The sequence below is a fragment of the Podarcis raffonei genome, chromosome 15, assembly GCF_027172205.1.
Source record: "Podarcis raffonei isolate rPodRaf1 chromosome 15, rPodRaf1.pri, whole genome shotgun sequence".
Taxonomy (NCBI): Eukaryota; Metazoa; Chordata; class Lepidosauria; order Squamata; family Lacertidae; genus Podarcis; species Podarcis raffonei.
This window is the reverse complement of record NC_070616.1, coordinates 28,740-50,477: the sequence shown is the minus strand read 5'-3', so window position 1 is coordinate 50,477 and position 21,738 is coordinate 28,740. Positions and strand designations below refer to the sequence as shown.

Sequence of the window (21,738 nt, the reverse complement as noted above, 5' to 3'; positions counted from 1 at the left end):
GCATGGTCCTGGGGCCACACAGAGCTGCCTGGAGGGCCACAGTTCCCCCTCCTAGCAGCGAAACATGAAATTAAGTATTGGACAATATGGTGGGGTTGTGCCCAGCCAAGTTCTACCTAAAGACACACTGGACCTAAGTTAGTCACACCTGTTCTCGTTGGAAGGTTCAGGAGTGGTTCAGCCCTTTCACACAGCACAGGGTTAGACTGTGGAACTCCCTGCTACAGGAGGCAGGCATGGCCACCAAACTAGATGGCTTCAAAAGAAGATTGGACAAATTCATGGAGGAGGAGAGGGCTTTTGATGGCTACTGGAGGCAGCAATTCTTCTGAAACCAGGGGAGGGGAGAGTGCTGCTCTTGGGTTCGAATTTCGCTTGTTGGTTTGCCTTTGAGGCATCTGATTGGCCACTGTGGGAACAGGATGCTGGGCTAGATGGGCCCCTGGCCTGATCCAACGGACTCCGCTGACATCCCTAAGGAACCTCCAGGTTCAGAGGTAGTCTATCCTGATTGGTAGGTTCCTAGGGGGCATTTGGCTGCTGTGAGACTCCATCACATTCCTTGGGGCCCAAACACTCTTTGCCTCAGGCCCTGCCCTTGGCCCCCAGAAAGTCCCCCACAAGGCAATGTGCCCCCCCAGGCTGAAATGACACCCCGCTGCTGGCCAACCCCATCAACGCACATTCAAGGCAACAGTTAGAAAAAGCACAACATTTCAACTTTTATTATGACCAAATGCGATTCGTACCAGGAGACCAGAGGTGCTTTGGTTAATGATTGCTGTCTGCAATAGGGTTTTTTGGGGGGGGCAAGGGGGGTCTTTGTGCCCAATGGGGTGGGACATGTCCCATGACACCAGAACCAGGGCACCATCTTACATATCCTGGCACAGGAATTGATGTCACCAACAGGAAACGGTTGTGGCGAAGGAACCCATGGAATGTAGAAATGAATGTAGAAAAACTGATTATTCTCTTCCTGGGCTGCCCCACAAGAAGCCAAGAGGGCAGAAATATTTGGGGGTGGGAGAGCTCTGGGGGCAGAAAAACAGACCAGCTTCACCCAGGGAAGAGGATCAATTGTAGAGTTGGAAGGGAGCTCCAAGAGTCATCTAGTCTAACCCTTTCCAATGCAGGAATGACATACTGCTCAGTGGTTAGAGCACCTGCTTTCTGCATGGAAAACAATCCCAGGCTCAGTCCGCGGCAGCAAGCCCAGGTGGGGCTGGGGAGGTCTTCTGCCTCAAATCCCGGAGAGCCACTGCTGCCGGTCAGTGCAGGCAATACTGAGCTAGATGGAGCGATGGTTCAACTTAGTACAAAGCAGCTTGCGATGGTCCTATATAAGAGGCAATCTGTTCTTTTCTTTTAAAAAAATCATTAAAAAACAGCAACACTTTTCTTTGGTATAGAAATAAGTTCAGTGCAAATGTTCAGGCCGGTGAAATTCCTTCCCCCAACTTGCGTCACTGGCAACATTTCGCTTTCCGACGCTTCTCGGTCAGGTAAAGGTCCCGCTCGTCACTGTGGATCCCTGAAAGAGGCAGAGCGAAAAATCCTGGAAAACCTCAGCCTCTATGAGCAAAGCAAGTTTCTAGTCCTTGTGAAGGTACAGGCAAAATGTGCAGGATAAAAGCAAAACAAATGCACAAGCTCTAAGCTTTGCAACAAACCCTGAAAACTAACCCATCTTTACCAATTATTTAATAAAAAATACCTGCCGATGTGCGGTGCAAATAAACTTTGCGGCAAATCACGCAAATTTGCTTGGCTTGCAGAACTGTGGATTGCTGGGAAGAGGCAGCCGTAACGTTGGCGACACGGAGCCCGCCCCCCATACCATTCTCATTGGCTAAACTCTGCCTGTCACCATCCATCAGCAGAGCTGTGTGTTTATTGAAATACCACAAAACAGGGAAGCTTCCCAAGAATCCTCAGTCTCTATGAAGCAAACAAGTTTCTAGTCCTTATGAAGATGCAGTGAGAAACAAGGTGGGCTGTGCCAGAGTTGGACTTGAGAGGTATTGCTACTGTTATCTTAATGATTAGCTTATAGATCTTTTCAGTTTTTTATATCCTGTCTGTGTTGTTTTGCTTTGTGTAAGCTGCCTTGAGTTGCCGCTTGGGAAAAAGCAGGATGTAAAGAAATACACTAAAAATTAAAACATTATTATTTAACAAGCTTAGAAACTGCTTTATAGCACGGAGCCCTCAAAGATTAAAAAACAGCAGCAGCAGCACAGCAGCTCTAAAAACAGAATAACTTCAATGAACCAAAAAAAGCACAGCAGAAGCACCTCTACAAATTTGAACACAGTAAATTTTGCAATAATAAATGATCATTAGATTTATTTGTATCCTATCTTTTCCCCTGGACTGCGGCTCAAGGCAGCTCAGACAAATTAAAGCAAGGCAGACAAAATACAAAAACAGAACCAAAGCAGAAGGAACCAATCTATTAAAACGCAGGGAACGAAAACAAGACGGGCTGTGCAAGGCTTTTGCAACAGTCGGTGGAGATCTGCTCTGCTTGCAGAACTTTTGCTGGCGGAAGGATGTGGCTTTTTCCCAGGGCAGAATTTATACCAAAATTCTGCACCATGCTTTGGGGTTTTTAAAGTGTTGAATATACACAGTTCCATTTACAAAGGTCCGGACAGCACCAAGCTGGTTCTGGGGCAGAAGTGGGGCTGCCTCTGTGGAAACTGGGGGGTGGGGGGCTGTTTGAAGTTCCCGCCCGCTATGGGGCCAGCTGGACGCATGTGGTGAGGGAAACACTTACGCACGACGTCGCCAATCCTTCTTGCGCTGCTCCTCTCCAGCTCCGCCATCACGCTGCCCTCGAAGGTCAGCGCTGCAACCCGGAAAAAGAATTCCCGCACATTCTCACCTGTAGGGAGGGGGGGTGCGGGGGGTGATACCGTTTCCTTAAATACCATAGACCGCCCTCTCCTCCTCAATAAATTTGCCTAATCCTCTTTTAAAGCCCGTTAAGTTGGTGGCCATCATTGTCTCCTGTGGAAGTGAGTTCCGCAGGTTAACCAGACACTGCATTCAGAAATATACTCTTTTAGCTGTCCCGAATTTGCCAGTAGGAAGACCCTCCTGCTGGATCAGGCCTGGGGCCCATCTAGTCCAGCCTCCTGTTCTCACATGGGCCAGCCAGGTGTTTTGTTTTGAATTATTATTATTATTATTATTAATTGAATTTATATACCATCCTAAACCTGGAGGTCTCAGGGCGGTTCACAGAAAAAATCACAATATATAAAATCCAAACAAAAACACCGCCCTGCAAAAGAGCCACTTTTTAAAAGGGTATAGGATGTCAATCAGATAAACCGAAAAGGAACTATTTTCCTGGCAACTAAAGGTGTACAGTGGATGCGCGGGTCGCGAATGTGATCCGTGCGGGATGCACGTTCGCAACCCGCAGTTGCGCGTCTGTGCACATGCCGGTTGCCAATTGGCGCTTCGGTGCATGCACAAAGCACGGTTTAGCACTTCTGCGCATGTGCGACCGCTGAAACCCGGAAGTAACCCGTTCCGGTACTTCCGGGTTTCAGCAGTCCGCAACCTGAAAAAATACAACCTGAAGCATCTGTAATCTGAGGTATGACTATATAATGAAGGTGCCAAGCGAACTTCCCTGGGGAGAGCATTCCACAGTCAGGGAGCCACTGCAAAGAAGGCCCCGTTCTCGTGTTGCCACCCTCTGGACCGCTTGAGGAGGAGGCACATGAAGGAGGAGGTTTATTATGGTTTATTCGAGCACAAGGGCAACGCTCCCATCCTGCAGCCTCCAGCCACAGGAACTCGGAAGCATTTCGACCGAGAACAGAGTCGCTGTGCAAAAGAGAAACTTACCTGTGAGCGAGGAGACAGCCCAATATTCGGCCTCCATTTCCTTGGCCACCTTGAGAGCTTCCCTCTCGATGAGGCTGTACTGCGCCGGAGACTGTGAGAGGGAAGGGAAGGGCTCAGGAGGAAGAAAGGACAGTGGCAGGAGCTCCAGGAACCCAGCTAGAAGCGCTTCTTCCCTGCCTCCGCTTCCCTCCAGGGTGAGTTTCAGATTGGAAGCTGCTTGGGGCAGAGAGCTACCCCCTTGCGAAGCACCAATCACAAAGACGGCGCTATGACTGAGAGAGTATAAGGTTTGTGGAAGTGTCCTCTTTCCTTGCCCCCTTAATGATAAATAACCAGGCTGGATTTGGCTGGATCCTGAACTGGGCTGATCCAACGGGATCCAGGTTTCGATCAAGTTGCCAGGATCACCCTGGAAGCAAAGCAGGGGAGTGGCAAGTCGGGGGGCAGGTAGAAGGAGTTTTGGCTGTGCCTGTTCCCTGTAAGCCCTCGTGAAGAACCTCCATGAATCAGTAGCCTCATCCCCCAGAGCATCATGGAATTGTGGAATGGGCCTCCAGGGGTCATCCAGCCCAACCCCGTGCCATGCAAATGATCCTGGGCTGGAGGGCCAGTGGCTGGAGGAGGGAGGGCTCTGCGCAGCTTCAATGAATGAGCCCTGAACGGAGTTCGCAGGAGATGCCTTCTGAACAAGGCAGAGGGTCCTGCAGGGAGGTGGGGCAGGCAGGATACAGCCCACCCTCTGTCTCCCTCTCTCTTTTTCTCCCCAACTTACGCTGAGATCCTTCTTGGTGCCGACGAGGAAGAGAATGGCGCTAGAAGGGTCATTCTCCTTCAGGGCATCAGCCAGCCACTGCCTGGAACAGATTGGGCAGAGAGAGAAATCCAGGAGTGGAATTTATCACTGCTACTACTATTTATTTCCTTATCTATCTATCACCATCATCAAATCTTTTATTGGCATCACATACAACATCCAAAACAAATCAATACAGAATTACCACTTCCCCAGTGGCACAAAACATTTGCTAAAAGAAAGGAGGCAGAGCAGTCTATCGTCACATCTCTTGGTCTCCAGGGAGATCAGACGTCTGCAGTGTATTTCGACAACAAAAAACCAAATAGAGATATTTAGCCACTAACTTGGTGAGCTCCTGATCATTCCCCAGTAAAAGAAAATGTATGACCTCTGACTCTCGCTTCTCGGCCTTTTGGCTAAGATCAAGTGTAGTATCTTTCTATCGCGTTGATATCCAAGGAGCTCCAGGGGTCGTGCAGAGTTCTGCTCCTCCCACAACAACCTCGTGAGGTAGGATAGAGGCCGAGAGGGGCCCTGACCTCCCCACAAAGTGTCAAAGGTACCAAAATGAAGGGGGTTGTTTTAATCTCTTGACGTTGCACACAGAGGTGTGAGGGAGCCCCAAAACGTCATCGAGTCCAGCCCCCCGCAATGCAGGAATCGCAGTAGGGTCACACGGGTGCAATTTGGTTCTGGAATCAATGTTGAGTAAGGGGCTTGATCCAGCACAACTCACAGCCACGCACACACACCCTGTTGACAGCACAGCTTTGAAGCCAGCTGGGGATGGCGAACTCGACAGGTAACTCACCTGGTGTGGCCCAGGGATGCCACGTCGTTCAGGTCAAAGACGATGATGATGGCTGTGGAGAGGCGGGAAGAGTTGTAGAGTTGAGGTCATGGAGGAGAAAAGGGGACCCCTTTCTAAGTCCCCTTCCCCCCCCAAAAAAAATTAGACAGTTCAAGGTCTGGAGGAAAGGGAGGGCTTAGATGTCTTCGTTGGCCCCTGCCCAAGCACAACCAAGTAACAAGAAATATTCATTGGCACACACCGACTTCCCACATGGATGGGACCCCAGTGGTCACAAAAGAGGGTTCCTTTCTGCAGTTTTTCATCCCCCACGGAGAACGCCAAGAGGAACCCAGTTTTTCCCTTTCAAATGTTGCATGCATATCCTTGCAGGGAAGCCCCTGTTGGGATGCTGCCGGGGAGACGGGGGCATTTGGCAGGCCCCCGGCTGGCTCCAGCCACCGGCTGGCGGCTGGACGAACTCCGGTTCCCGGAACAGCATCAATCAGCGACACGAGCCTCCGAAACGTTCAGAAGCTGTGCATGCTCTTATCAGCAGAGTGAATAAATCCTCACAACGGAAGTGGCGGACAGAGACGTGTGTAAGCATTATTTACAGGTGTTTATTCAGCATAGTTCAGGAACAAAGGAAAAACATGTCTGCTTCCCTTCATGTCCAACAAAACAGCAATAGCAAAAGCAATATACAAACGCAGTTCCCAGCAGACTGTGCTGGAAATGTAAACAGGCATGTGACACACAACAGTCATGCCTGTTCCTTTTAAGGTGGAACAGAACTATATCCTAACAGCCCCCATAAGGAGCTAGTCCTCAAGGTTGTTTGCCCACCTGTTAGCTGTGTTCCAGGGAGGTATCTGCTGCAAAGAGAGACACAGACAGACAGACCCTCCAACCCCTGATATTTGCATTGTCTCACCTTGAGCACCACGGTAGTAGGTGGAGGCGATGCATTTGAAGCGTTCCTGGCCGGCCGTGTCCCACCTGGCAGGGAGGCAAGGAAGGCATTAGGCTGCAGGTACCGCAGAGCTCCAGAGCAGGGCTTCTCCGCGTAGCGGGGATGACTGAGGAAGGGGGCCGAGGGAGGGGTCCCCCCGCAGGACAGACAGGTTGGGTGGGTGGGCTGCAGGTACTCACAACTGTAGGCTGAAGGGGACTCCCAGCACCTCAAACCGCTCCATCTCAAAGTCCACCCCAATGGTGGCTTTGTAGTTCTTGTCAAAAGTGTCTTTGCAAAAGCTGAGGATAAGGAAAGAGAGAGAGAGAGAGAGAGAGAGAGAAAGAGAGAGAGGTCACGGAGGAGAGGGCCCCCTGGGGATTGCCGTTCATTCAGGGTGCTGAACTCCGTGAGCTACAGTTCCCTGCACCCTGAGCAAACTACAATTCCCAGGATTCTCCAAGACCTGGGCCCCGATCCACCTGAGTATTCCCCCATAGTTACCGGTTGATCAAGCAGGTCTTCCCCACAGAGAGGTCACCGACTACGATGATCTTGGAAATTTTAAACCTGTTGAGAAGGGGGGAAAGGCTGAGTTAATGTCTAGGGAAAAGGTAGCCTGGAGAGACTCCCCTAATAGGAACTGTTCATAATGCCAGGGGGCTTTTATCTAAGCTAAGATAAAGGGGGACTGATGGGAGATAAAGGGGGTGGAGTGTGATAGAGATGGCTAAAATTACCCCTGGGGTGGCGAAAATCGGATAGAGAAGTCTTTCTTCTTCTCTCGTCATGCTATAGCGAAAGAGACTTGCACATTTAAAGACAAACTGACTTGCAGTTTCTGAAACGATACGTGAAGCAAAACACAGCTGTCCTTAGAAATTCACATTTCCCATGGATTTTGCAGTGCAGTTCTCCAGACAAGTAAAGTGTGCAAGGATGCAAAGAGTGCATATGAATGCAGGCATCAGTGAAAAATAACATACAAGGCTGCATTTTATTCAGGGAAACCGCTGTGCAAAAATATTCATGTTAGACAAAACAACATGTGTACAGAAGGAGGAATTTGCAGGAAAATGCTGACAAATCAGATGTGATGTTTGCATTCTGAGGGTTGGACTAGATGGGCCTTTCAGTCTCTCCTTCCAGCTCTACAATTCCAGGATTCTGTGCAGGAGATTCAGGAGAGATAAAAGGAATAGACTTCTGTGCCCCTAACTGATCTGTGGATTTGGCCTCTAGAAGGTCATGGCGATGGTCTTTAAAGGTGGAGGACAAGGGTCTCCGTAAATAAGAACATAATAAGAGCCTGGCTGCTGGGTCAGGCCCAGTGGTCCACCTAGTTCAGCCTCCTGCTCTTACAGTGGCCAACCAGATGCCCCAGAGGGAAACCCACAATCAGGATTCAAACACAAGACCCCCCTCTTTTCCAGCAGCTAGTATTCAGAAGCATTGACTGCCTCCGACTGTGGAGGCAGAGCAAACTCATCCTGGCAAAGAGCCCTCGATAGCCCTCACCTCCTCCAGGAATTTGTCCAAACCTCTGTTGAAGCCATCCAAGTGGCAGGGAGTTCCACAGTTTAACTCCGCACGGAGTGAAGGAGGACTTCCTTTTATCCACCCCAAATCTTCTGACCTTCAGCTTTGTTCAGTGTTCTCATGTTCTGGCGTTAAATACTCACCCCACTGTCCCCGTCCTCTGGGACTGGCACATCCCAACTACTTTGGGGTGAAAGGAGGTCCTGGAATGGAGCGCGGCCCCTTTGGTGAAGCACTGGGAAGGAAAACGAGGAATGGGGGGAGTTACGGCACTGCCACACGCCCCACTCTGAATGCTCCTTGCAGAGCCCCAAAGAGCTCTTCCAATGCAAAGACTCCCCCCAACACCACATGCATAAACCCACCAGAAACAAATAAGTTTGTGTCCATTTTAAAGAAAAGTTTCCCTAACCACTGAGTTCCCAGGCCACCTGTGCAGCCACACACACACCCCTCTAAGTTTTTGATGCTCTTGAGTAGGCATAGGCAACCTTTGGCCCTCCAGATGTTTTGGACTAAAATTCCCATCATCCCTGACCACTGGTCCTGTTAGCTAGGGATCATGGGAGTTGTAGTCCCAAAACAGCTGGAGGGCCGAAGGTTGCCTATGCCTGCTCAAGAGCATGGGTAGGCAAACTAAGACCCGGGGGCCTGATCCGGCCAAATTGACTTCTCAATCTGGCCCCCGGATGGTCTGGGAATCAGCGTGTTTTTACATGAGTAGAATGTGTGCTTTCATTTAAATTGCATCTCTGGGTTATTTGTGGGGCATAGGAATTCATTCATTTTCTTTTTCAAAATATAGTCCGGCCCCCCACATAGTCTGTGGGACAGTGGATCGGCCCCCTGCTTAAAAAGTTTGCGGACCCCTGCTCTTGAGGAATTAAAAGGTTTTTCCCTCCAACGTTTTCTCCCTACCAGAGTTGAAAGGGAACCCTACTGTCATCTAGTCCAACCCAGGCCAGGAAACTGATTTTTTCCCCGTTATTGTCCTCCCCCTGATTTGAGCTGGTGGGCCAGTTGAAAAAGGCTCCAGATCGTTTTCCCCAGGACATCTGGGGAATATTGCATGGGGACGGGGACTGGGGTTGGGCTAGATGACCCTGTGGGGTCCCTTCCGACCCTACAGCTCTATGATTCTTTAAAAGGCCTTCTCTTCAAATACAGGTCACACACCCCACTCTCTGTCCAGGCACACACATACAGCCCCCCACCAAAAATCTCCAATCTGGTGCAAGCACCCCAAAATTCCAGCACCCCCAGTTGGGCTCCATGGCTGAGCCATTCCTGGCCTCCGTTCTCTTTTCCTAGCAGAAAGGGGGGCGAGAAATGTGCATGCCAGCAGGACTTGGGAACCATTCTCAGATCAAGGGCCACACCGTCTCCTTGGCAACCTTCCGAGGGCCGAAGATCAGTGGTGGGCGGGACCAGAGGGGAAAGGGGCGGAGCCATAGGTGCAAAACCATCCTGATGCTAAAAAGTGAGATTCTGACACCATAAGTGTTGCTGCTGAGCTCTGCCCGCCGCCCCCTGCCTCCAAGGACTCCTGGCCCCCTTACCGGTGGCAGTTCGGCAATGACGCGGTCCCGCCTGACGGGGGCAAGGATATTCATCGTCGGGACTCGAGGTTTGACTGCAGAGCTGTCCAAAATTCCCACCTGGAAGCACAGATTTTATTTTCTGAAAAGTGGGCAGTGCAATGTCCATGCCACACACACACACCCTTGCCCTTCTCCTTGGGGCAGTTTCGAACTTTGGACTGTAAGCTCCTTGCTGCTGGGACCTTTCACTGCAGTCATTTTCCTGCTTTTTAAAAATCATAAATCTAGAAGTGATGACATAAGAACAGAGCCTGCTGGACCAGGCCAATGGCTCCTCCAAGCCAGTATCCTGCTCTCACAGTGGCCAACTGGGCCCCCAAAGGGAGGCTCACAAGCAGCAACTCTCCAGTTGTTCCCAAGGCCTGGTATTCAGAGGTAGACTGTCCCTGGGCATGGAGGTTCTGCTATCACAATAGACCTCCATAAGAAGTTGCTGTCTTTGTCCATGGAGTTTTCTTGACTGGGATACTGGAGTGGCTTGCCAGTTCCTGCTCCAGTTGGAACATGTTTGGTCAAAACTCTCCACTATGACCTGTCCATCTTGGGTGGCCCTGCACGGCATGGCTCATAGCTTCTCTGAGTTATTCAAGCTCCTTCACCACGGCAAGGCAGTGATCCATGAAGGGGCTGAAGAATGGATGCTTTTGAATTCTGGTGCTGGAGGAGACTCTTGAGAGTCCCATGGACAGCAAGAAGATAAAACCTCTCCATTCTGTGGGCTGTGGGTCAGTGCTGCAGAGCATCTAATTTGAATGCCAACCCCCCCATCTTACGGGGTACCTTTGGCTCAGACCCCATCCCTTCACCCAGCCTACCTTGCAGGGTTGAGGGTTAAAATGGGGAGGGCTATGCCAACCACCTTGCGCTCCCTGGGGGAATATAAATCGATAAAGATGAATAAATGATGGTGCTGCACCCACTTGCCTCATTCATACAGGGCACCCATAAAACAATCCAGGGTGCGCCCCCAAAGCAGTGCCTCAGGTGACAGCGTCCTGGCTGGCAGCAGGCGGGTGCAATGGAATTGCTGCAGGCCGCTAAGTTTTCCAGTCTGCGTGTACAAATTTTACAAAATAAGAAAGAGAAAAAAACCCTCTTGTGAGAGTTTGGGAGAGAGAGCGGGGGAAAAATCATACGATGTTCCCTACTGAGTCAAGACACATTGGTCCATCTGGCTCAGTACTGTCTACACTGACCGGCAGCAGCTCCTCAAGGTTTATGACAGGAGTTCTGCATGCAAAGCAGATGCTCTCCCACTGAGCTATAGCCCCTCCTTTAAAAAATAAACCAAGATTCTAGTCTTCCTGGCTCTGGATTAAAGGCTGGTTTAAATGGGGACACAGAAGAAGTGGTCGTATGCCTTTCCATATGATGCTCCCTACTGAGTCAAGACACATAGGTCTGCCTAGCTCAGGAGTCTCTGACCGGCAGCAGCGGCTCTCCAAAGTTTCAGGACTGCACTGGGTGCCTTCTGGATGCAGAAAAGCTGCTTTGCCCAGGAGCCCTTCCCCTTCTCTCCCCCCTTCGCCCCCCAAATCAAAGCCGTCTGTTGTTTTTCAACTCTTCTCCTAAGCCAGGGAGGGAGCAGACATCCCGGCAGGCCTCAGCACCTCTCCTGGATGCGGGCAAGACGTGGCGAAGACAGGGAGGAGGAGGGAGAGGAGAGGGAGAGGTGGGGGCCCTTTTTGCAGAGGGTGGGGGCGCTTGCAATGCCCCGGGCAAGGAAGGCATGGCGGAGCCGGGAGCCTGGTACTCACCGCCCGCCCCGTCGCCTCTGGTCCCGCTCGCTGGAAGTCTGCAGCCGGAGAGGAGGAGGAGGAGGAGGGTCGCGTAACCCGATCCCCGGAAATTCCAGGGGATGCGGAGGAGGAGACCCGGGATGGCGAGACACCCGCTCCTTCCAGGTTCGCCTGCAGCCCAGACGGGGCGGGCGCAGGCGGAGGCTGGGCAGCCCGCCGAGGATCTGGTCCCGGGGAAGGAAGAGGTGCGGGGACTCACGGAGCACCGATCCAGGCGCTCTGCGTAGTCTCAGAGGCGCCCTCGCCGTCCACAGAACAAGCGCCGCCAACCCACTCCTCTCCTCTGCGCCCATCCTGCATTGCTCAAGGCGCTCTGCGTAACCTCAGAGGCGCCCTCGCCGACGGCAGGGCGAGCAAAATAGGTGCCGGGGCTCCCGGAGGCCACGAACATGCCCTTCCCTCCTTGCCATCCATCCTATCCTGCGCTCAAGGCGCTCTGCGCAACCTCAGGGGCGCCCTCGCCGACGGCCGGGCGAGAAAATAGGTCCCGGGGCTCAGCTCCCCTACCCACCCAGCCTCGGCGGTTTGCCCAGCGCCCCCGCCTCTCTGGCTTCTCCCCACCCCCTCCGTGCGCCCCCTTACCTTCCGCAGCCAGGCGAGGCTCTGGCCGGAGGCATCTGCTCCCGATTAGTGACTCAGAGCCCGGCGGGGGCGGAGGAGGCGGCGGGGCGGGCGGAGCCCCCTGCGGGCGCCGACGGAGGGCGAAGAAGCCGCCTTCGCAGGGAGGCGAGGTTGGCACTCTGCACACGCTCAGATGCTCGCGCGATTTCTCACGGGACTCCACCGGCGATCCTGTGGGATTTCGGATCAGCTCAAAACTGTTCCCCTGGCAAGACGTTTCTCTTGTCCCTCCTTCCGATTGTAAGCCCCTCGGGGCCGAGGGCGGCTATTCCCTTTGGTTTCCTTCTTCTTGCGCTTCACGGGCGGGAAGCGAGCGATCCAGTCGAGTTTGCCTCTTCGCCTAAGCAACGAAGAGCTTGACGGGTCCTCGCCTGCCCTTTGGAACTCCCTGCCCCTTGATTTCGGGCAGGCGCCTGCGCCGTGGCGATTCAGGCGCCTGCTGAACAACTTTCCCCCAAATTTCTAGTTACAGGTAGGTAGCCGTTTTGGTCTGTCGTAGTCGAAACAAAACAAAACAAAACAAAAATTCCTTCCAGTAGCATCTTAGAGACCAACTAAGTTAGTTATTGGTATGAGCTTTCGTCTCCGCAGGCGTGTCCTTTTTCGCCTGCAATTCCCACTCGCGATTTTACGTTAGTATTTAACAAAGAAATTGGTGGATTCAGAGAGAAACAGGGCTAAGTGAAAATATCCACTGTAAATAGGCGCATCTGGATACTTTGTTACCATTTAACTGAGTTACGCTGCAAAGGCCATTTGCAGAAGGGCTCCTGTTGCATTACCTGCAATCACCTGCAGGAGTCTTGGTGTTTTGTGGACACGTGTATGTGCAAATGCTCCCACTCTTTCCGCCACCTTCCTCTCCCCGCCCCTCCTTTTCCAGGATGTTGGCGTTTCCGCCTGCTTCTCGCCCTCTTCCAAGATGGTGCTGTGGCGTCACGTCGCCGGGCAGCCCGTCGCCTCTTCCCACCCTCACCGTCTCTCCTGAAATGGCGCCTGTCGAGGACAGGAAATGAAGGTGGGGCGGGGGCGGGCAAAGGAACCTCCTTTTGCGTCACTTCCTGCCAGGGAAGAGGGGCTGTGGTCTCCCTCTTTTGCAGAGCTGCGTCCTTGGCGCCTTCTGGGACCGGGTGAGATTCCTCTCTCTTGTCCCTTGCGGAGCATCGGGGAGAATTAAGAGCCCCGGGCTTAGCTTGTGCATGGAGGTGGGTGGGGACGGGGCGGGGCTCCAAATCTAGGAGCAGAGGCTATGGGGTCTTCTTCTTTTCTTTAGCGATCCCTCGTAGCCAAGTAAGATTACCTTCCATGAACACATTCTTAACAGAGGACAATTCTGGATCCACACATAGGTTTCTGGGCGGGAGTTGATTCCGGTGAGGGTTTGCCAAAAGTGCCTTCTTCTTAGCTCGTTTCACCCTTTCATTCCGAGTTTGTTTTTCTTCAAAGTCCAATACTCCTTTGGTAAAGGCTGTTCTCCAACTGGTGCGTTCACAGGCCAGTGTTTCCCAGTTGTCGGTGTTTATACTACTTTTTAAAGATTTGCCTTGAGACAGTCTTTAAACCTCTTTTGTTGACCACCAGCATTACGCTTTCCATTTTTAAGCTCGGAATAGAGTAGTTGCTTTGGAAGATGATAATTAGGCATCCGCACAACATGACCAGTCCAGCGCAGATGATGTTGAAGTATCATTGCTTTGACACTGGTGATTGTTCCTTCTTCCAGTACACTGGCATTAGTTCACTTGTCTTCCCAGGTGATGTGTAAAAATTTTCTGAGACACTGTTGATGGAAGCTTTACAGAAGTTGGAGATGGCATTTATAAGTGTTCCATGTTTCACAAGCAGACAGTAAGGTTGGTAGTACAATAGCTTTGTAAACAAGCATTTTGGTGGGGGGGAACCACACCCCCCCAAACTAGCATTTTGGCTTCTCTACGAATGTCTCTGTCCTCAAACACTCTGCACTTCAATTGGGAGAATGCAGCACTTGCAGAGCTCAGGCGATGCTGGATTTCGGCATCAATGTCAGCCCTTGTGGAAAGATAACTGTCCAGGTAGGAGAAGTGATTAACACTTCCCAACATAACACCTTCGAGTTGGATTTCTGGCGCTGCAGAGGGGTTGTTTTACACTTGTTGGTGCAGCACTTTGGTTTTTTGGATGTTGAGCGATAGGCCAAGCTTTTTGTAAGCTTCTGCAAATATATTTAGCATGGTTTGGAGGTCGTCCTCTGAGTGTGCACACACTATGTTGTCATGAGCATATTGAAGCTCTATGACAGAAGGTAAGGTAATCTTACTCTTTGCTTTCAGCCTGCTCAGATTAAAGAGCTTTCCATCTGTTCGATATATGATTTCTACTCCTGTAGACAAAAATGACAGTCCAAATTCCTCATTCATCAGTTGCAGTTCTGACTTCATTCATTGACTGAAAACACCGAAAGGCAGGAGCAACCAGGCTGACTCATCTCACAGAAATCCCTTAAGGTGCCTGCACATTTTGCATGGTAACTTTTCTAGTGTTGTTGTTTGTTATTTATACCTCGTCCATCTGGCTGGGTTTCCCAGCCACTCTGGCTGGTTTACAGCACATATAAAAACAAATTAAAACATCAAATATTAAAACCTTCTGGATATACGACTACCTTCAGATGTCTTCTAAAAGTTATGTAGTTCTTTATCTCCTTGACATCTGAAGGGAGGGCATTCCACAGGGAGGGTGCCGCTACCGAGAAGGCACTAGGAGAAATAGGGGCTTCCATCCTTTTTAACTTTGAAAAGAAAGTTAAAGTCAGTGCCGTGGTATAGTCCAGGCCTGATTCCTTGCAAGGCTCATCCACGCTTGCTGAGGAAACATTGTTTTCTTCTCCTGACAGTGTATCCATTTTATAACAGAACAATGTGTTTGTGCTTTGTAGGACTTTTCTAGCACCTCTAATTTGGACAGACAAAACTTGGCAGAAGAAAAAACAGATTCTTTCTGATCCCTTGGAGGTTTCTTGAGAGCACAGGTGGATGAGCAAGACTCAGCTGACCCTGGAGGAGGAAGAGGCAATTTCATCCTAATGGGGAGCAGCAGGGGATTCTGGGAAAACTCTGTGCAGATCCTGGGTGAGGAGGACACCCTTCGCTCTGATGTGCAGAGCCAGCAGTTCTGCTACCAAGAGGTCAAAGGTCCCCGAGAGTTTTGCAGTCGACTATACCACTTTGACCGTCAATGGCTAAAGCCAGAAAGGCACACGAAAGCTGAGATGCTCGACCTGGTGATCTTGGAGCAGTTCCTGGCTGTCCTTCCACCGGAGATGGAGAGCTGGGTGAGGGAATGTGGAGCAAAGACCAGTGCCCAGGCAGTGGCCCTGGCCGAAGGTTTCCTCCTGAGTCAGGCAGCGGAGAGAAAGGAGGCAGAACAGCAGGTGAGACTTTCCTCTGAATACTCCCAAGGTGCTCTGAACATGAGGTAGGGTATCCTCAAATTCTCGACCAATGGCACATCTTTTTTGGAAAGCATCCATGGAATGCTATCTGATACCCCTAATGTTTTTGCCTCTGCCGTTCCTTTTCTAACTCTTCTCCCAGTTCTCTGTTTGGAATACTTGTTGAAGTTCCTGCATTGCAGAGGGTTGGAATAGCTGATCCTTGGAGTCCCTTCCAACTCTGTCATTCTGTGATTTCAGGGAAATTATCTGTTTGCAGAAATGGGCACGGATTCCTCTGAAGCAGAGAGGACTCTGTTGGATACCAGAGAGAAGCCCCTGGGTAAGGAGGAATGAGTTATTTCTCTGTTGGGTCACATTCTGTAGATTTTTAAACATAGCAGTGGGTTATTTGAATCTTTTGGGGGAAGACATTTGGGGCCAAGAAGCTCCAGGAGGGGAAATGTTTATTTACACAACTAAAATATGAAATGAGTACAAACGTCCAAACATGCTCAGTAGGGGAGGCTTTTTCAAAGGCCCATATGTAGTTAGAGATGCACTACTTAACCTCCGAGAGAAGCAGACCCCCTTGGCTTCCCACTTACCTTTGTCTCTCGCAGGTGACAGAAAGACATCAGTGAAACCTCATCCATATTTTCATGGCAACGGAGGGGAAGCGGCAGCTGTGGAACCAGATCAGGTAGTGGGAAGGAGCATTGTGGGGAGAGAGGCCCTGGGTGGGGCAGCCAGGTGCCTCTGTGCCCAAGCTTCTGCCAAAGCTCCCCTGAACAAAGGCTAAAAAGGCCATTTGAGAAGGTTTATTTACTAAGAATAAGGAACAGCTTCCTCACCTCAACTTCCGAATGTCACTTATATTATCCCTCAGTCATTGCCATTTTCTTTATAAAGTTATAATTGAATGCTAAAACAGGTTTCTAAGAAGTGGACAAACCATAAAAAAGAGTGGCCGGGATTCACCTAGCCACCCCAATCAGTTGCACAGCAGGGCTTTCCCCCTCTATCCTCTCCCTTCCCAGGTCCCCATTCACCCCGTGAAGTGCACTTTAGGGCATTAGGAGTTTCCCCTGAAGAATTTGCTGCAAATGTGCAGCAAAACAATCCCATTAAAACAACGCGGTAACCAACAGGCAGAAAACAACAGAGCAATGTGTAGTAGATCATATTTATGCTGTCTAAGTGGAGGACATTTTCCTTCTTTTAGGGTCCGGTGTGCTTTGAAGATGTCGCTGTTTGTTTCACAGACGAGGAATGGGCATTGCTGGATTCTGACCAGAGAGCTTTACATAAGGAAGTCATGGAGGAGAATCGTGGGATCATGGACTCACTTGGTAAGGCTCCCTGCTGGTTCGTAATATCTGTTTTGAAAATCAATACATACCTCTTTGTAACAAACCTCCAATATCTTGATGGAGCTCAACAGGGCTACTATAGCACCTGAGATTCTAACGTCCCTACAGCTCACCTTGAATGGAGGGCTGCCTACTGGTTTGTCTGTGATTATTCTTCCTCCAGTTGTTACTATTATTATCATTCATTTCATTTCTATATCACTTTATATTTTTCGGGGGGGGGGGAATCAAAGCGGTTTACAACCTACATTAAACTGCAAATAAAACATTACAGAAGAAAGTTAGGCTCATCTGAACTGCTCAGTCCTTTTTAAATGTAGGCTTCAGACTTGTTAGACAAATGGAAGTAGCTTTTGTCACGTTTTAAGTTTTTGCTGCTGTCCATTTTCAGCTGGTCAGAGAACTTACTGACCTTTGAGATGAAGCAGATTCCATGATTGGGTCAGATCCAACCCAGAAAGGAGCCAGGCTTTTCAAATTCCAGGTTCCCATAAATATGTCCATAAATGCTAATCAACAAAGGCAGTGAACTCTGTAGGAAGACCTCACATCTGAACTCTCGTCAGTTCTCCCTCTATCACAAGCATTCGTTAGCATTGTTTACTAACTGGGGACTCAATTTCTTCCTGTGACTCTAAACTCTTTTTCTCTTCAATGTAGGTGGTGATAAATTAGAAACGATCAAGGGAGACCATGGCAGAATCCACACAATGAAGAAGCCACATAAATATTCGGAGTGTGGGGAGAGATTCCGTCAGAGCTCTCATTCCACTTCCCATCAAATAAATCCCACTGGGAAGAAATCCTATCAGTGCTTAGAATGTGGAAAAAGCTTTGGTCGGAAACGAACTCTCACAGCCCATCACAGAGTCCACACTGGGGAGAAACCGTATCAGTGCTTGGAATGTGGAAAGAGCTTCAGTCACAACAGCAATCTCACTTCCCATCAAAGAATTCATACCGGGGAGAAACCCTATCAGTGCTTGGAATGTGGAAAGAGCTTCACTCAGTGCGCAACTTTCACTTCCCATCAAAGAATTCATACTGGAGAGAAACCGTATCAGTGCTTGGAATGTGGAAAGAGCTTCCGTCACAGCACCGCTCTCACTTCCCATCAAAGAATTCACACTGGGGAGAAACCCTATCAGTGCTTGGAATGTGGAAAGAGCTTAAGCAAGAGCTCTGCTCTCACTTCCCATCAAAGAATTCATACAGGGGAGAAACCCTATCAGTGCTTGGAATGTGGAAAGAGTTTCCGTCACAGCACCGCTCTCACTACACATCAAGTAATTCATACCGGGAAGAAGCCCTATCAGTGCTTGGAATGTGGAAAGAGCTTTGGTCAGAAGGGAAAACTCACTTTACATCAAAGAATTCATACTGGGGAGAAACCCTTTGAATGCCAAGAGTGTGGAAAGAGCTTTAGTAAGAGCAACCATCTCACTTCCCATCATAGAATTCATACAGGGGAGAAACCTTACGAGTGCTTGGAATGTGGAAAGAGCTTCACTCGGAAAGAAAGTCTCGCTTCCCATCAAAGAACACACAGCGAGGAGAAACCCTATCAGTGCTTGGAATGTGGAAAGAGTTTCAGTCGAAAGGAAACACTCACTTTCCATCAAAGAATTCATACTGGAGAGAAACCATATCAGTGCATGGAATGTGGAAAGAGTTTCAGTCACAGAGCTAATTTCATGGCCCATCAAAGAACTCACAGCGGGGAGAAACCATATCAATGCTTAGAATGTGGAAAGAGCTTCCGTTACAGCAGCAACCTCACTGTCCATCAAAGAACTCACAGCATGGAGAAACCATATCAATGCTTGCAATGTGGGAAGAGCTTCCATCAGAGCAGCGCCCTCACTTCCCATCAAACAATTCACAGTGGGGAGAAACCATATCAGTGTTTGGAATGTGGAAAGAGCTTCAATCACAGCAGCACTCTCACTTACCATCAGACAACTCACAGAAGAGAGAAACCATTTAAATGCCAAGAGTGTGGAAAGAGTTTCAGTCATAAGGAAAGTCTCACTTCCCATCAAATAATTCATACAGGGGGGAAACCCTATCAATGCTTTGAATGTGGAAAGAGCTTCAGTCACAGAACAACTCTCACGGCCCATCAAAGAATTCATACCGGGGAGAAACCTTTTCAGTGCCAAGAGTGTGGAAAGAGCTTCCGTCAAAGATCATCTCTCACTACCCATCAAAGAACTCACAGTGGAGAGAAACCATATCTGTGCTTGGAATGTGGAAAGAGCTTTAGACACAGTCGCACTCTCACTTCCCACCAAAGAATTCACAGTGGAGAGAGACCATATCAGTGCTTCAAATATGGAATGAGCTTCACTGGCAGTGACAACCTCACTTCCCATCAAATTCCCAATGGGGAGAAACCATAGCAGTTGCTGTTTACAAATTTAAATATATGAAACTTTAATTAGTAGGTGGGTGAGTATTGCTACGGTGTTCGTATTATCTAACATTTCTTCATACTACATGCCCACATCTGTGAGGTGCAAGTCATTGGCCGAGGTGTTGGAATACCTTCTTCACATCACACCTGGGGAAGAGAGTCATGCATGATTTGGCAACACTGATGAGGTTGCCTTCAATCAGTGCCATCTAGTTGTGTACTGAATTGACCCTCCCTCCTGTCAATATCAATATTGCCTTACAAAACTCAGAACCCCAGAAATGTGGGTGGAGTTGTGTAAACGTGTGTTTACACAATAACAGTTTGACAAACAGTTGTGAGCCCTACATTGAAATCCCCTAGGTTTGATCTTACCTTAAAGCCTCCTGCAGCAGAGTTTAATAGTTTGATAAAAGGGATATAATAGCAGGGATAAAAGGCTGTGAAGCCTATATTAGGAATCCTTTCTGGGCACTTGGGATTTGCTACCCCGCCTCTTCCCTTTTTACTAATAATAAGATCAGGCTTTCAAGTAAGCATAAAAGTTTTACCTACAATAAATCTAGTGTTCTTCAAATCAGTATGAATGTAAACAAAGGCACAGCACATCTTAGATTAAAAATTACAGAAGTTAAGATGAAGATCCTTTATGTGAGCCTGCAGAGTAGCCACACGTCCTTCCAGGTTGAGAGCATGGTAAGCAAGAGAAAGAAAAAATTGTAAAAGACAAATAGACCTTTTTACTCCTGCCCTTGGAGAGAAGAGGGATCAACACCAATCTGAGCCTTGTAGCCTTCTCTAAGATGTAAAGACTGCGGTTCTTAACCCCTTGCTTACTGGCAATCTATTCACAATTGTATTTGTCTGCATTAAACTTCACACAATAAATACAGTTGAGTGAAGAAGTGTTTTCAATATACCTCTAACTCAATATATTTATAATGTGTAGTCTTCTGTTTCCAGTTGCTTCCAAGCAATGCTATTGGCCTGATAGCATTCCAAGGCCACCACAGAAACAGAGTGAACTAAATGTTCTTAAAAGAACAAGGAATAGAAGGGGATTCCAGAGGATTCTAAGAATTTTGCAAAACCAGTCTGTTCTAATAAATTCCCCTTAAAGAGACTATGTCCCAGGCTTTGCATGGAGGCGAAGAGTGTGAGTGTTACATAAAGTTAAGGGCCCACAGATGTCACTGCCAATGACTTGGATAAATTGGTTTTGGCTTCAAGCTCTCAACCATACAATTCAAATTCTGGCTAAATTCTCACATGAAACAATTAACCAAATTCAAATTCTGGCCTTAAGCCCTATACCTTTGCTTGCATGACCCTTCAAATATATATTTTTAACAGTTGCCAACCAAAGGGAAGCATGTATCAGTTAAAACTCTCTGCAGCTAAAACTTATTTACCCTTTGCAAATGGTTTGGAAACTATGGCCTCACTTATCGCAAAGAGCTTCATTGCCAGGGACAGCTGGATGGGAAGAGTAACACAGGGACACCTTTTAATTGTCAAAAAAAATGTTGGACTTTAACATTAAAAGTCCAACATGTGAGGTTAAATATGCCTTAAGGCACCCTTGCCGCCCACATTCTCCACTAGAACTGTTACATGTGTCTGAAATAACATGCATGTCCAGCTCTCACGTGTATTCACACACAATGAAGAGGCTTTGGGATCTTTTGCTAGAGTCATAACATGCATCCTTTTATGAAAATGTGTTTGTCTTTAACCCTACACCAACAAGAAGTTATTACATAGGGCTTCCGTTTCCAGTAGGGAGCACGGGATGTTGCTCTCCCAGGTTCTCCGAAGCCCCAGGGGTGTGTGTCCTTGGGTGAAGATATTGGGGGTGGGCTAGCATCCCCCTTAATCCTTCTGATGAAATTGGGGAGTGTCATAAACTTGCAGACACCTTATAATATTTGCTTTGGTCTTGGATGGAGTTGGAAAACTTCACTGAGAAAGGAGGGGCAGGGTTCTGTCTTTTGATGTGACTCCATTCTCGAGAAGGCCTCCATCAACAACCATGTTTGCTGTGAATCTCCTTTGATTTCAGACAATTGGACTAAAGTGAAGAGGTGCCCCAGCCTACATGATGTTAACCAAAGCTGCTGGAGACTATTTGACTGTTAATTGAAGGTTTCGTAAGATGCTAATTTCTGCTGTGAGGGGTATTGGAAATGGGAGTGGATGGTTTCTTTGAATAATTTTCTTCTTAAGGATTTTTTGCAATTAACCTCTGCCGAGCAATGGAATTGTAAGAATTTAAGAAGAGCGGACCTTAAATATAAATTAACTTTGCCAGCTAAAAATTGATGGGTCCTGTATGCAAATGAATTATTGGATGGTGTGTGTGAAAATCTGCCTGGCTAAAGGGAAAGGAAAGGGTCATTTAAATACAAATGTTTTTAAGGAATTAGTCCTTGTCCTGTACAGGCTCATGGAACAAAAAGATGTAATAGAAACTAGAGTAAAGCTGGATTTAGAGACGATGGACCAAAGCATTTGGCACAAGAGAGTATGAAGCAGCATTTAAATCCCAAACTGTTGTAACATTATAAAA

The 21,738-nt window shown here is 48.7% G+C and overlaps 2 protein-coding genes and 1 pseudogene across 18 annotated transcripts; 2 read left to right on the top strand and 1 right to left on the bottom strand.

Moving 5' to 3' along the window:
- Positions 1 to 709: 709 nt before the first annotated feature.
- Positions 710 to 11,999, bottom strand: RAB34 (RAB34, member RAS oncogene family). 2 transcript variants are annotated; one of them, XM_053366432.1, is made up of 11 exons: positions 11,930 to 11,999; positions 9,507 to 9,605; positions 8,091 to 8,182; positions 6,913 to 6,978; positions 6,609 to 6,710; positions 6,391 to 6,455; positions 5,475 to 5,526; positions 4,640 to 4,721; positions 3,868 to 3,958; positions 2,783 to 2,890; positions 710 to 1,534 (listed from the first exon to the last, which is right to left on the bottom strand). In XM_053366432.1, the coding sequence occupies exons 2-11, from the start codon at positions 9,558 to 9,560 to the stop codon at positions 1,467 to 1,469; spliced, it is 780 nt and encodes a 259-aa protein (XP_053222407.1). In that variant the 5' UTR covers positions 9,561 to 9,605; positions 11,930 to 11,999; the 3' UTR covers positions 710 to 1,466. The 2 variants fall into 2 exon arrangements, with proteins under 2 accessions (XP_053222407.1, XP_053222409.1); XM_053366434.1 differs by lacking the exon at positions 11,930 to 11,999 and adding an exon at positions 11,306 to 11,535.
- LOC128403252 (uncharacterized) lies at positions 5,060 to 5,130 on the top strand (annotated as a pseudogene).
- A 964-nt stretch (positions 12,000 to 12,963) lies between the features above and the next one.
- Positions 12,964 to 20,061, top strand: LOC128402376 (zinc finger protein 883-like). Of its 16 annotated transcripts, XM_053366419.1 has the most exons (8): positions 13,003 to 13,098; positions 13,723 to 13,821; positions 14,337 to 14,454; positions 14,886 to 15,380; positions 15,642 to 15,723; positions 16,004 to 16,083; positions 16,606 to 16,732; positions 17,414 to 20,061. In XM_053366419.1, the coding sequence occupies exons 4-8, from the start codon at positions 15,033 to 15,035 to the stop codon at positions 19,153 to 19,155; spliced, it is 2,379 nt and encodes a 792-aa protein (XP_053222394.1). In that variant the 5' UTR covers positions 13,003 to 13,098; positions 13,723 to 13,821; positions 14,337 to 14,454; positions 14,886 to 15,032; the 3' UTR covers positions 19,156 to 20,061. The 16 variants fall into 16 exon arrangements, with proteins under 16 accessions (XP_053222398.1, XP_053222392.1, XP_053222394.1 ...); XM_053366423.1 differs by lacking the exons at positions 13,003 to 13,098; positions 13,723 to 13,821 and adding an exon at positions 12,964 to 12,986; XM_053366417.1 differs by lacking the exon at positions 13,723 to 13,821 and having other exon boundaries at positions 12,997 to 13,098.
- Positions 20,062 to 21,738: the final 1,677 nt, after the last annotated feature.